Source organism: Lampetra fluviatilis, chromosome 7, assembly GCF_964198595.1.
Source record: "Lampetra fluviatilis chromosome 7, kcLamFluv1.1, whole genome shotgun sequence".
Taxonomy (NCBI): domain Eukaryota; kingdom Metazoa; phylum Chordata; class Hyperoartia; order Petromyzontiformes; family Petromyzontidae; genus Lampetra; species Lampetra fluviatilis.
Genome location: NC_136281.1, coordinates 320,880 through 333,924, shown reverse-complemented (window position 1 = coordinate 333,924; position 13,045 = coordinate 320,880). Strand labels below are relative to the sequence as shown.

The window sequence follows — 13,045 nt, the reverse complement described above, 5'->3', positions numbered from 1 at the left end:
AGATTGACTTGTTCAACGGCGTTCACTCTCAATACACGGCAACAGTAGTCATGTACTACATGTGCATATATACACAGGGATTGAGTTTGATGTGAGTGCGGGCGATAATAGGTTTGGGAGGGTACCGAATATTGAATACATTGAGACTGCGTGCGGTATAATGTATGAAGTACTCTTGGTTATATGAATGTGGTCGTTTACAAAGGATCACAGAAAACACGCGGTGCACTTGGTTATTCACATTGGCACATTTATTTAATTGCTTATATATACTTAAGCAACAAAAATGGTATCCCACTTTAACATACATTTTCATCTGTCATTCCATAAACTATAATATACAGTAGTGCTCTCATGCATATCTTTGCACATAGCACCAATGTGGACTGCATTCGCAGTAATATAGAATACCTTTACCAATAAGCAAAATAAATGTATGCTGGAGAATATCAGCCTACAGATATTTGAAATACATACTTATCATTAAACTACATAGATACAAACTAAAAGTTACGATTTTTTAAAATAAATTTTCTCATGCAGTCATCCTGGTCATCAAGTTTGAACAGCAGTTTTACAATTTGCAGCCTATTTTAACTGTGAATGACACTTGCCGAGCTCTACGCCGGCGAGCACGCTTACCACATGTTCCTCCTGGGATTGCCATAGCAGCCGACTCGATATTATTCACGAAGTGTTTGATTCGGACTTCATCTCTGACAATGTCACCCCAATAAGCTATGCACATGCACCCTTACGAATGTTGAGATGCAGACCGACGATTATGCAGGCTTGTAGCACACCAATATCACTGTACAAAACAATGGTGGATAGATTGCGGTGGCAAATAGAAGCAGTTTCTCAACGCAAGGCTGACCCACGAGTGCACCAGAGCAAAATATAAAATTCCCCTATCGTATACCTTGGGTCAATACAGAGCTCATGTCGGGTTTGTGTATATAGCATTATTACATGTACTTTTTTTTGTCAAGTTGCTTGGGTGTAGTTTTTTGACATGTGTAAACAAAATACATGCAATCCCTGAATGTCAAAATGTGCTTCTACAATCATTGAGTGTATGTTCAGGACAATAACTGTACAATATAACATACAGCGGTGGAGCACATGTAACCCAGACATTTTGAGAAGAGTATTGGTGGTTTACACAAATGTGTGAAACGTCCCAAACCCACTGGGCTTTGAGTCGATCAGATGGCAGTGCAGCAAGTGGTTTTAATATGTATGGAGCTGAATTGCTTACTCATGAATTATCTTGGTATTTCGGTTTCCTTCCACATGCCAAACATTAATTAAGAGACTTTACCAAACTGCCCAATCCAGGACCCGAATGAAACTATGAAAACTCAATGAGTCTTTCCTCTTGAAATTTCCAATGCAAATATAACAAAAGTTGTATTTAGTTGAAAAAAAATTCAGTGCAACTTAAATGCTCATTTTTGTGAATATCCCCACATTTAATTAATCATCTAAGTAATTTTCCTTCAGGTCTGCACATTTGCCGTAAAAGCGCAGAAATGCTATCGAGTGCAGTATTTACTGAAGAATATTACTGCCTCACTCGTGACACGGTTGCCCAAAGAAAATGTTTATCGCAGTTCATACTGTAAACCACTCCTGGTATCTATATCCTTTTTAAATGGAACTCATTTTCAGATGATTAAAACATCTATAAATGAGAAGCTATGCGGCTTAAACTAAATTATAAAAAAATATTGGCATATTCTATTTTTTTCATCCTGAAATAAATTACTGACTGTACTTTTGCTCTCAGCAATGGTACAGTATACTTTAATAAATGGTAACAACCTCATTAAGAACTCAGAGCAAAATATCGCAGTTTAGACAATCCAATACTTTGACTGGTCTTCCTGCATCACCAATTTATCTTCATTATTATCAGGCACGATCTAGCCACTATTGGATGAAGACCTCCCCACCTATTTACTGGATATAGTTTTTACATTTGTCGTACTCTTTGAAAACAAATGCCACACTTACTGAACAAAAATGTTGGATTAATATTAGAAAATAGCTTAATGCCTCCACCTTTGTTTTGGCAGTGTCATAGCGCAGCTATTGTACATTGTATTCACATGAGCAATCGTGACAATTTGCATGTAGGCCCTCCTGGTACAACATGCACTTTAAGAGGTGATTCACATTTAGTTTGATAAGAAATACATTCAACTGTATTAACCGATTTGTCACTTTAAAGTTGTACAATACATACTTGTGTAAATGTAATGCATTTTTCTTTCCTCTAATAAGCATCTATCTTAATTAGGTTTTAATGTACACAGTATATATATTTCGCAAACAAAAATGTTTTTACAAAATGTATTTAGCACGTAGAGAGGTGTGCAAACCCAGAAATGCCGATGGTGAATTTAGCTGAATACTTTAAAGTCGATATTACATCAGACAGCTGTGCAGCGTGTGTGCAGCAGACAACATAGTTTATCGGGGTGTTATTTCATAGGGTAATCTTTATACTGTACATTTATGTTTAACATCTTTCATGAAAAAAACTTAAAACAAATTCTACAAGAATAATTACTTTTTTAAGTGCATAATTTTCTACAAGAATACTTACTTTTTAAGTGCAAAGAGACAATCACAATGTTATAATTTAATGAAAATGTATGAAATAGGAATGTATCACTTGGTAACAAAATGTAATAGTTGTGTGTACGTATGTAGAGTATGCATGCTTGTGTACACACATCTAATTTAAACTTCAAGGGAGGTCGTGGTCGGCTTTTCTTTGCAGCAAGCACAAACGACTGCGCACCTCCTGCACGTAAGCCCAGTTCGCTGCCAATACCATTAGGTAGTGAATCTGCAATATTTTTACACAAAGACACAAAACTAGCCACAAGCGCGTGCACACACACACACAGCCATGTAAAGTGTAGGGGCAAGTATTATTAATATCTACTGAAGGCGGGCACAGGAGACACAAGGGGCTGATATGGGCAGAACTATTCGCTAATTGAAGAAAATGGTCAATACTTTTTATCACCAAATAAACATGCGTTTAGATTATTTGGCTGCTATCAATTTCCATATGCTGAGCCACTTCGTTGATTTGATTTCTAATTTGTGGTCAGGTTGCTTCTGAAAAAGAGATAATAGCTGTGTGCTTTGCCTGGTAAATAAAAGTTTAGTTTAACTGGGCAACATTGAAGTTCAGCTAACAATAACTTTATCCAGATATGAATGAGTTGTTTCACATGTAAAACTGGTTTGTTATAGATGAAAACCTCTCAAAACCAGACTTGAGTATGCCGAAAATAGGGTAACACTATTGGAAATAAATCTTTTTCATTAAAAAAAACACTCAAAAGAACACCAAGGCGCACTACCACAGACGGGACTGGCCACAGCGGACCGAGTTCTCTGTGGGGAGGAACAATCTCGAAAGACTACTCACTTCTAAATCTTTAGTAGTCATCTTTTGGATTACTTTAGTATAAATACATGTTAATTTTGATTCATTTGTTTTTTTCTCACTTTGTGAACGAAAAGACACAAATTCGCCCGTTTTCTCATTGAAAATTGGTAAATTTCAAAATATTACTGTCCTGGTCACAAAAGCAAAGTTTGTGGGGAATAATAGCCATTTTCTTTACTTTTCAGGCATAAGCAATTACGAAATAATAGTGTTATCTGAACCTGTCTTGGGCCTCCCCTAGGTCGACTCGGTCTCAAATGAGTGGCTGGTGTGGTGTAAAAACATCGCCACTGGGGAAACAAAAGGCGGTCGGACGTGGTGCTGGCCACCAACTTCGTGTACTGTGCCAGCCTTCATACGCGCTCGCTAACAGAACTTGCCTAAACAGTCTGTTTAGGCTATACGCGGGATCTGTATGTGTGCACATGCCCATTTGTGTGTCTGTGTGTGCACGCGAGTACCCCCGTGTGTGTGAAATTGTGGTGACTCGATGTCCCCCTTCCAACAGGCAAGCCAGCATCAGGACTCTAGGTAAGTGAAAATAAAACTGATTTTATTTGTTACTTTATTTTATGTTATATTTTCTATATAGTATGTTTACAGTGTTACGTGTAAATGTACATTTATACTTATTCATGAGTTTCCCAATGTGTCCCTTTTTTGTTGAACCATAACACATTTCATCACACTGACGATATGGGCATTTAAATACAATCTATAATTGTGTTCTGACTTACAAACCGTTCGACTTAGAAACGGGTCTCAGGAATGAATTATGTTTGTAAGTCGAGGACTGCATGTCACCTAGAGGGGCTCTCCCCCACATTAGTCCAGCTTTACTATAAATGTAGTTCTACTGAGATGAGTTGCAATAATTATAACTCAAAATGTTGTCACCATATTGATTCAAATAACGTGTATTACTGTGATAAAATGTACTCCAACTTTACCATGGCAATTGTAGCCAGCAGCGCCCCAGCCATAGAGACCACAAACAGATGGTACGTCACATCAAACTGTAAAACAAGTCAAATAATTAACACATTCACAAGGAATTACCCACATTGCATACGTAGTGTTTATAGCAAACTGGGCATTGCAAGCATCTGCCAGTCGACCTCACCCAAGAGCAATGTGGTAATGCTCATCTCTGTTGGTGACCTTGAGCCAAAGGTAGAAATTCACATTGATGTGACAAAGGGCAGTTTCCCCATTGGACAACCACGTGACTTCTCAGAATGTAGTCATTTTATCAACCTTGGAGAAATAATGTACTTAGTTAATGCACAATTGGGATTTCAGCTTAAGAGCTTTCGATCCTAAGTCAAAAAATGTTTCTCTAACCAGTGTCACCTGGCCAGATTAGGAAAATGGATGAATAACATGTAAAAATAAATAACAGGTTAAAACAGTTAGTCTACGGAACTATAATGATACCACAAACTGTCAAGAATTCATGACATGTCTGAGGTCGGTAAAGGGTTGACTGTCTCACCACAATGTAATGAGTCTTTAGAGTTAGGAATTCTAAAGGTGACTATTACAAGGCCATAGAAACAACGGTGATGACAGTATTTGTCTCACCTCTGCAGAACTGCACATGTCTTCCAATGCAGTTTCACACAGGATTGTGTCACCCATAGACCAGGGTAGGATCCCTGAAAATGTTAACATTCACCACACGATATACACATCAATTAGTTTTGAAGATGTACCACATTACAACACAATACTGAACTTAAATTAGCATTTCAAAACACAAGCACAACTTAAATTTTGCCTGCCAAAATTTTTTATTTTCACATATTCCAAATAAGTGAGAAACTTTTGCGCCATTAAAGACTGGACTAAGACGTTCAACTCATGACACTAAAGAGCCTGATCTAATCACAGGTGGCTGTCAAACCCAGGATTTCAGTGGTATATGCTCACGAGTGATAAGGAATCGGTCCATGGCCATCTGATCACCTCAGATGACAACTCGAACTCCTGCAAAGTGGTATTCGTTTTATTGATTCTGGAGAAATGTTGGGCTGAGTAGATCCCTGATTGATATCACCGTGTAACAAAGAAATGTGTTCCTGGGTAGTACATTTTATTTCCTAATTGCTTAGGCCTCAAAAGGTATAGAAAATGGCTATTATTCCCCACAAACTTTGCTTTTGTGACCAGGACAGTGATATTTTGAAATGTACCTATTTTCAATGAGAAAACGTGTGCATTTGTGTCTTTCGTTCACGTAAAGTCCGGTTCACAAAAGCAAAGTTTGTGGCGAATAATAGTCATTTTCTGTACTTTTGAGGCATAAGCAATTAGGAAATAACACTTACTACCCAGGAACAAAAATTGTGTTATATAATGTATTTCAATTGACAGTGATTATGTGCCAGGAGTGAAGCGCTCAATTTTTATTCTGTACAATTACACAGTGTGGGATGTATAAGGATGGATTGGGCACCATACCATATTGACGGATGTCGACACACACCGGAAACCCAAGGGCTGAATCGGCACAGGCAATTGATATGGCCCGGAACACCCAGACCGGAATTGCCAGCAATCCAGTTAGAACAATCCACACCAGCATGAGCAAATAGGCCACCCCTACACACTGACATGCAAATATAGGCATAAGCACACACTCAAGTCGCTCTACGTATACAAAAGACAAACTTCCCCTCATAAGCTATACATGTTGGTGAAAGCGATGTGAGAGCCAGCACTTATTTATGATTTTATACAGTGTCTACATCATCTCAAGATGCTGCAATAAGGTTGGCATGATGCACAAGAGTGTGGTGTGACCAGCACCATCCCTGGCTATTTTGTATCCCCAGTGCTAATGTTTAAACATCAAACTAGGTACTCATTTGAGGCTGAGTGAACCTATAGGTTAATATACAATTTGTCACGGATGTTAGCAGTGATCAGAAATGGAATTCACATTACTTTTGACATGCGCAATATGTTGATATCATGATAATTCTGCATCTCCATCTCTTGAGGCTTCCCATGTTTCTCTCTGGACTTCCTCTGCATCTTTGTGTTTGTTACTATCCATTAGGCCTCGGCAAGGTAAGGTAATTTACCCTTTTTACTGGGTAAAAGGGTAAAGGTAAAGGGTAAAGGTGTCGACATGCCAAGGGGTAAGGTAAAGGGTAGGGTAAAGGTAGCTCGGAAGAATTACCCGGTAGGGTAAAGGTAGCGCAAAGTATTACCCGGTAAATACGGTACCTTATTTACCGCTAAAAGCTCTGTGGCACAGTCCGTGGCCTGCATTTAACAAGTAGTATTTTAAAAAAACTTTTTTAAAACACACTTTTATTAACTGTACTAGTAATGGCAGAACTCCATGACTCCAGGAAGTGGCCCCGAAGCTTGCCATAACGTAAGGGGCCGTGGCCAATTACAGCCAACGTCAGGTGAACGAGGACAATTAGACCCAAGCCGAAACATAACATGTAAAAACATGTTTTGAAATATATTTTTTTATGATAGAATATATTGTCATCAGTATGACATAAGTATACCAAGTTTGCAGTCGATACCACATTGGGAAGTGGGTTAAAATTGAGTTACAAGATTTGAGGATACAACGACAACACCAACAACAACAGACAGAGTGAGTGAGTTAAAAGAAAGCGTGTAAAATTGGAATCATCGAGAGTATTCTATATGTATAAAGCGCTCTACCCAGCATTTACCGTTATAAACCTTTTTCATGTGTAGTTCCCTAGGAATTACCCTGTAATCAGGTAATTTGTATGGGGTAAGGGTAAAAGGTAGGGTAAAGGTAGGCTCGTTGTTTTTACCTTTTAACTTTTACCTTACCGAGGCCTACTATCCATGTCTCTCTGTAATGGTCTCTCAATATCTGCCTTTGGGGGCCCATATTCCCCCCCCCCCCGTCTGCACAGAACCCCACTTTGTGACGATTGCCTGAATGTATTTGAAGTGGCTTGTGTAAAGGTGAAGAATTGTAAGTATTACCATAGCATGTATGCAGCGCCCGAAGGTTGTCATGCTGAATGTGCCATACAGGTCTGTGACGGACCCCGTTGTGTAGATGCTTTGAGTAAGTAGCATCAGTGAGCAGAACGCACAGGTGGAAGCTAGCCCATAGCTTAGGTACTGGGCCCTGCTAACACTGCGCACACACACATACACACACACAGGTATATTGGTAGAGATTGTACAAGAAGTCCACAAAACTCCGAGCAAAGCTGACTTGGGTAACACAAAATACAACTAATTTAAATACCAATTGGGTAGGTTTTGGATGGTATTCAAAATGGAACGTTACAAACCAATGCGATAATTAACTAAAGTCTAACCAACGAAGAGCGATGATTACCATATTCCCATAACAATCGTGATATCATCTGAAATGCAATCAATACATTATCCGTAAAAGTGATTCCCACCCCATGCCTAAACTGTGCAAGCTTACACATTTTGCATGTGGCTCAGCGCGTCTTCGTCAAGGGTGGAGTAGAAGGATTGCAGGACGGTCACGGTGCCAGTGAGGGCCTCGTGCCCACACGTGCACGCCAGGGTCACTCCCGTGAAGCAGAGGATCGTTGCCAGCAGCGAGGCGTACGGAACCCCTCCCAGGCATTTGATGCAGCACTCAAAACACCCTGCGCGACACGAGGACAATCGAGAGCAACAATTCGGTACAGTATTGTGTCTGTACGTACGGGTATGTTGGACTTCTTTCGCACCGTACGTAGCCGACCGTCATAATCGGAGGTGCGATATACACGCGAACGCACACTACACCCGTGATGCATTTTCGACCACTGAACCCACGACAGACAGGGTAAATACCTCGTCGGGAGTTGGGTCCGATTTCCAAGTGCGATGCACTTGGTGTTACAGGCTGCCTGCGGAGCCCTCTGCTAGCAACGTGGGTGACTTCTTCAGGGACCGCGTAGTAGTACAGCACAGTAGTTTACAATTCACACTTTGCGAGGTTTAAGTCTCAATAGCGGCTGGCGAGGTGGTCAGTGAATTCCCGGTAGCGCAGAGGCGTTTGACACAACACTTTAAAGTATTATTCTCTCTCCAATTAACGAAGTTTAAACTCGTGTTTTTGTTTTGCATTGGGGAGGAAATGTAGGTATTGATTCACCGACCCCATAATTAACTCGTCTGTCATAAAATATTTTCTATTTGTCCAATAACAAATGAACTTTGTAACTTCATACAATTTCTCAACTCGAGCAACTCATTTATTCAACTACAGCAGTCATTAATAATTTAGGATTATATCTTTAATTGTTCCTTTACTCGGTACTGTATTGCCATAATCATATTGTCACGTTAATCCGACAACCCATTCACCTAAAACGTTGCTTAAAACCATTTCTATTCCTTGAATCCGATCATCTCATTCATGAATAAATTAACTCTTATGCATCGTTTCAGAAAATAGTTCACATTCTCATTATTTAATACTTTGTATGTGGAACTTCTTTCGCACCATACGTAGCCAACCGTGCTGATCGTATGTGTTCAAGCGTCAACTAATTACATCAATAATTACATTCTCACCAGGAATAAAACAAGTGTTGCCAGGGAAGCTTTAATATAGCTCTTCTTAGTCAGAAGCGACGTGTCCCCTACACACGATGGCTCAACGAAGTGGCGGCGGCGGCTTGCCGCCATGTGGACATTTACAGCAGCCAAAGGACTCTCAACAGGCGCGATTATCACTGCGGAGGACCCGAAGAGAAATCCACGCGACCACGGGGAGAAGAGACGCAAACTCCAATGATGTAACCACGACGACCTCCTCCTGTAGACCTGGCGAGGGAGTCAACATCTCAGAGCCACCGCGGATCGGAGGGAACGAACCAAACTCACCCATGGCGCCTCCTCTCCCGAGCCGCGCTCTATCGATCTCAGTTCGCTTACAAGTGAATGAAAAATTGACCAAATGTGGAGTTAGGAGACGGTAATTATGCGATTGAATCGTTGGCAGTAAATATGGAGTGGATTACATAACTCGCTAAATACGGAATTAATCGATCTCGTCACCAAACATGACGGTGAATCACACAGCCAAGAATGAACGTGGAGTGAATTAATCACTAAATATGGAGTGAATCACCGGAGCAGTCAATACACGAGTGCATTCATTATACAGCGAATAGGGCACAGATGACATCGAAACAGAGTGAATGAATGCACCAGGGAGAGTGATCAAGGAGTGAATGAATGAACCAGTGAGAGAGTGAACAACACGGAGTGAATGAATGAACCAGTAAGAGAGTGATCAAGGAGTGAATGAATGAACCAGTGAGAGAGTGAACAGGGAATGAATGAACCAGTGAGAGAGTGAACATGGAGTGAATGAATGAACAAGTGGAGTGAATAAATGCACCAGTGAGAGAATGAACACGGAGTGAATGAGTGAACAATGAGTGACTGGATGCCCGAGGCAGTCGGTGGCCGTGGCTCCGGGTGGGATGCGGTGCACGCAGCCCCCTATCCGTCCCTCTTATTGGTCATCGGGAGTGGCCACGTGCCCTCGTCACAGCCAATCGGCGAAGGCGTCTCCCGGGGACCGTCGCACGCGAGAACGCGAACGGTGCGCTCCGATTGGTCGCCCGCCACGCAGCCCCCCCACATCCCCTTCAAATGGCGGGAACATTATTGTGGCCTCGTGCTGAAGAGCCCCCCCCTCCTCCCGAGTGGTACAGCCCGCGACGAGGGTAAAGACAACGCTGATCTTGGACCGCATCACTTGAATTGCCTGGAAGGGGGGGGGGTCCAGAGGCGGATTACTTGCACGTTGTAGTCAGCGTTTTGCATTTCTCACGCTGTGGTGCGTGTATTGCCAAGGTAAAATAATACAATAATACATATCAACATTGTCCGTTCATACAAATACTTTGTGCCATTTCCACCTGTGTAATAAAGGTTTACAATTGCGGCTCCTGCAGAGTTCGGAGCCCAGAGCAGCTTGAAATCAATGCAATGCCTTTTCTGATAAGCTAATGCAGAGATAACATCATAACGCCTGAATGTCATGCCGGCAGAGGGCCATTGAAGCCAAGTGGCGCACTCGTTTGACACAACTAAGTCGAAACATGCACACATCTGAATTGGACTGACATACCAAGCAGGGAGATGGACTTTGCAAACACTGTACAGATCCTATCACGGACAGATCTGCCAGAGCAGCTGGAAACACGAAGCTCTGCCAGCCATGCAGGTGCGGCAGTGGGCTTCACGATGTCTCAGACTAACCCCTCTGCGGAATGGTTTTGCATCTTCAATGGCGTCGTGGTGCCCCTGCAGAGCAGCCCGCTAGGCCGGAGAGCATCTGGCGGAGTCGGGGGAATGAACACAAACAGCGGATCGAAGAGGCCGCAGCAGGGACGCCGCTGCTGCTGCGTGCAGGCGGCAAGCACGAGGGGGGTGGTGGTGGTGAGAAGGGGTGCAGAGAGACCCAGAGACGGTCACAAGCGCCACGACACTCGAGTCGTCACGACCAGGACGCGTCTTGGTCCCACAGCAACTAAGCCACGACACGGGGTGCAAGTGCCACGTCTCATGTCCCACAGTGGTTAAGGCACGACACGGGGTGCATGTGCCACGTCTCATGTCCCACAGTGATTAAGCCACGACACGGGGTGCAAGTGCCACGTCTCATGTCCCGCAGTGATTAAGCCACGACACGGGGTGCAAGTGCCACGTCTCATGTCCCGCAGTGGTTAAGGCACGGCAAGGATTCATCGGACATTACGTCAATCTACCTTTGGGGGGGAGGTCGGGATAAGTAGGTGGTTGTGGCATTCCATGTCCTCATTAAGGACACGCACCACCCCAATGGACACATCTCACCCTCTTTACAGGCTCTTGGCACCGAGACGTGTGGCCGTAAAGACATCGGTGCCACTCAGCCCACAAGCCCCTGGTTGGTGGGAGCCACCATGCCAGACCTGTTACCACCGCTCTAAATCCAATACGTGAATAAGATGTAAATCAAGCCGCTACGCTTCAATGGGACACGACTTGTGCCCGTGTTGAAGGGACACGCTGCCGACTGCGTGAGATGATGGCCCAGCTGGACGTGCCACCTGCCGCTGGGACACTAGATCCACACCCCGTGGACTGCAGCGGCCAAACGGAGCTCCACATTTGGTCTGGCCGTGAGATACATTGTCGTGGAGGAGTTCCCGCTAACTCCTCTTGCATACCTGCTGACAGCGCCATTGGAAATGGAACACATTGATCAGAAACCATGCAAATCAGAGACGTATTGACTTAGGAAAATAAGTGGGCTTGGTCAGGGCATATCGCAAGAAGTGATGATTACAGATTGGCAGCCAGAGGGAACAATCAAGAGGATGACCACATTGGAGAATAGAGATGGAGTGATAGAATCAGCTCATGCGCAACAGATAGATGGATTATCCCAGTTTATAAATGTGAATTTAATGTTCAGCAGAAATCAAGAGCTATGGCGACAACTTGGAGACGCCTTCAACCAGCAGTGGATAGATAATGGCCAATGATGATTGGTGTGGTTCAAAATCAGAATTTCCCCAATTTTCAGACAAAAGGGTAAATTAAAATGATCAAACATAAATAAATATGAAGAACATTACATGTGTAGTTTAAATACTTTACAATTAAGATTGAAAGCATGAATATGTAATAACAGCCATAGAGGGTTCACGTGGGGATTGGCTTGCCGGTCCCGCTTTGTAGCCAATAAGGGGTGAGCCAGGGAGCATGGCCTCGGCGTGATCACGGCATGTTAGCAGGGGTGATTGGCCTGGCCAATCGGGGCCTCAGCTAATGGGAAGCCGGATCAGAGGCGTGGTCCCGGGATTGACAGGGAACCATCGGGAACGGTCAACGCTGTCTGCGGAGGATTGACTGGGGGGTACCACGTGACGAAGGGATTAAGAGAGAGAGGGAGAGAGAAGTCGGGAGCAGACTTGGGAACGAGAAGAGCAGGAGTCACGCGCGTACGGGGCTCTGGGTGCCACGTGCGCGGTGGGGACTTGGCGGGAAGTCTGCCCGCTTTCCGTTGTCTGTCAGCAACGGGGAGTGTGTGAAGTGTAACTGTGGAAGTTGAAAATAAAAAGGACTAATTCCGTCTCAAGAAGGTTTACAGGAATTTTCCTTCCATATTACATATCGTAAGGGGGCCCGTCACGCGAACGCTGACGCGCTCTCAAGGCTGCCACCCGTTCCTCCGTGCACTTGCCTGACGGGCACGCACCGCTGCGCGGCACCGCCCGCCTCGCCCTGCCCGGTTATGGGGGCGATAGCGAATGAGGACGACCAGAAGGTGTCGGTGGACACCGATGATACCTTATGGCTGCCACATGCGGTCTGGTTACGTGAGCAGGAGGCTGATACTTCGCTGTCTCCGCTACGGAAATTGATAGGGAAACAAAAAGTTAAATTGGCGGGATGGAAGTGGCAGATGTTCCGAGGCAAGTCGGGACTGTTAATGTGCACCGACGGGTTGTCTGACCGACCACGCTTGGTCGTGCCTACTTCGCTTCGCTACGACCTGCTTCGCGCTCTGCACGCTGATAAGTT

At 43.7% G+C, this 13,045-nt stretch overlaps 1 protein-coding gene across 2 annotated transcripts; it reads right to left on the bottom strand.

Moving 5' to 3' along the window:
• Nucleotides 1-239: 239 nt before the first annotated feature.
• LOC144933363 (neuronal membrane glycoprotein M6-b-like) lies at nucleotides 240-10,030 on the bottom strand. Of its 2 annotated transcripts, XR_013637016.1 has the most exons (8): nucleotides 9,344-10,029; nucleotides 7,926-8,115; nucleotides 7,466-7,622; nucleotides 5,939-6,086; nucleotides 5,060-5,133; nucleotides 4,599-4,732; nucleotides 4,426-4,491; nucleotides 2,826-2,860 (listed from the first exon to the last, which is right to left on the bottom strand). XR_013637016.1 is itself a non-coding variant. In XM_078858047.1 (7 exons), exons 1-7 carry the CDS (start codon nucleotides 9,345-9,347, stop codon nucleotides 2,759-2,761), a joined length of 741 nt encoding a protein of 246 aa, XP_078714173.1. In that variant the 5' UTR covers nucleotides 9,348-10,030; the 3' UTR covers nucleotides 240-2,758. The 2 variants fall into 2 exon arrangements, 1 of the variants encoding a protein (XP_078714173.1); XM_078858047.1 differs by lacking the exon at nucleotides 4,599-4,732 and having other exon boundaries at nucleotides 240-2,860; nucleotides 9,344-10,030.
• Between the last annotated feature and the right edge of the window lie 3,015 nt (nucleotides 10,031-13,045).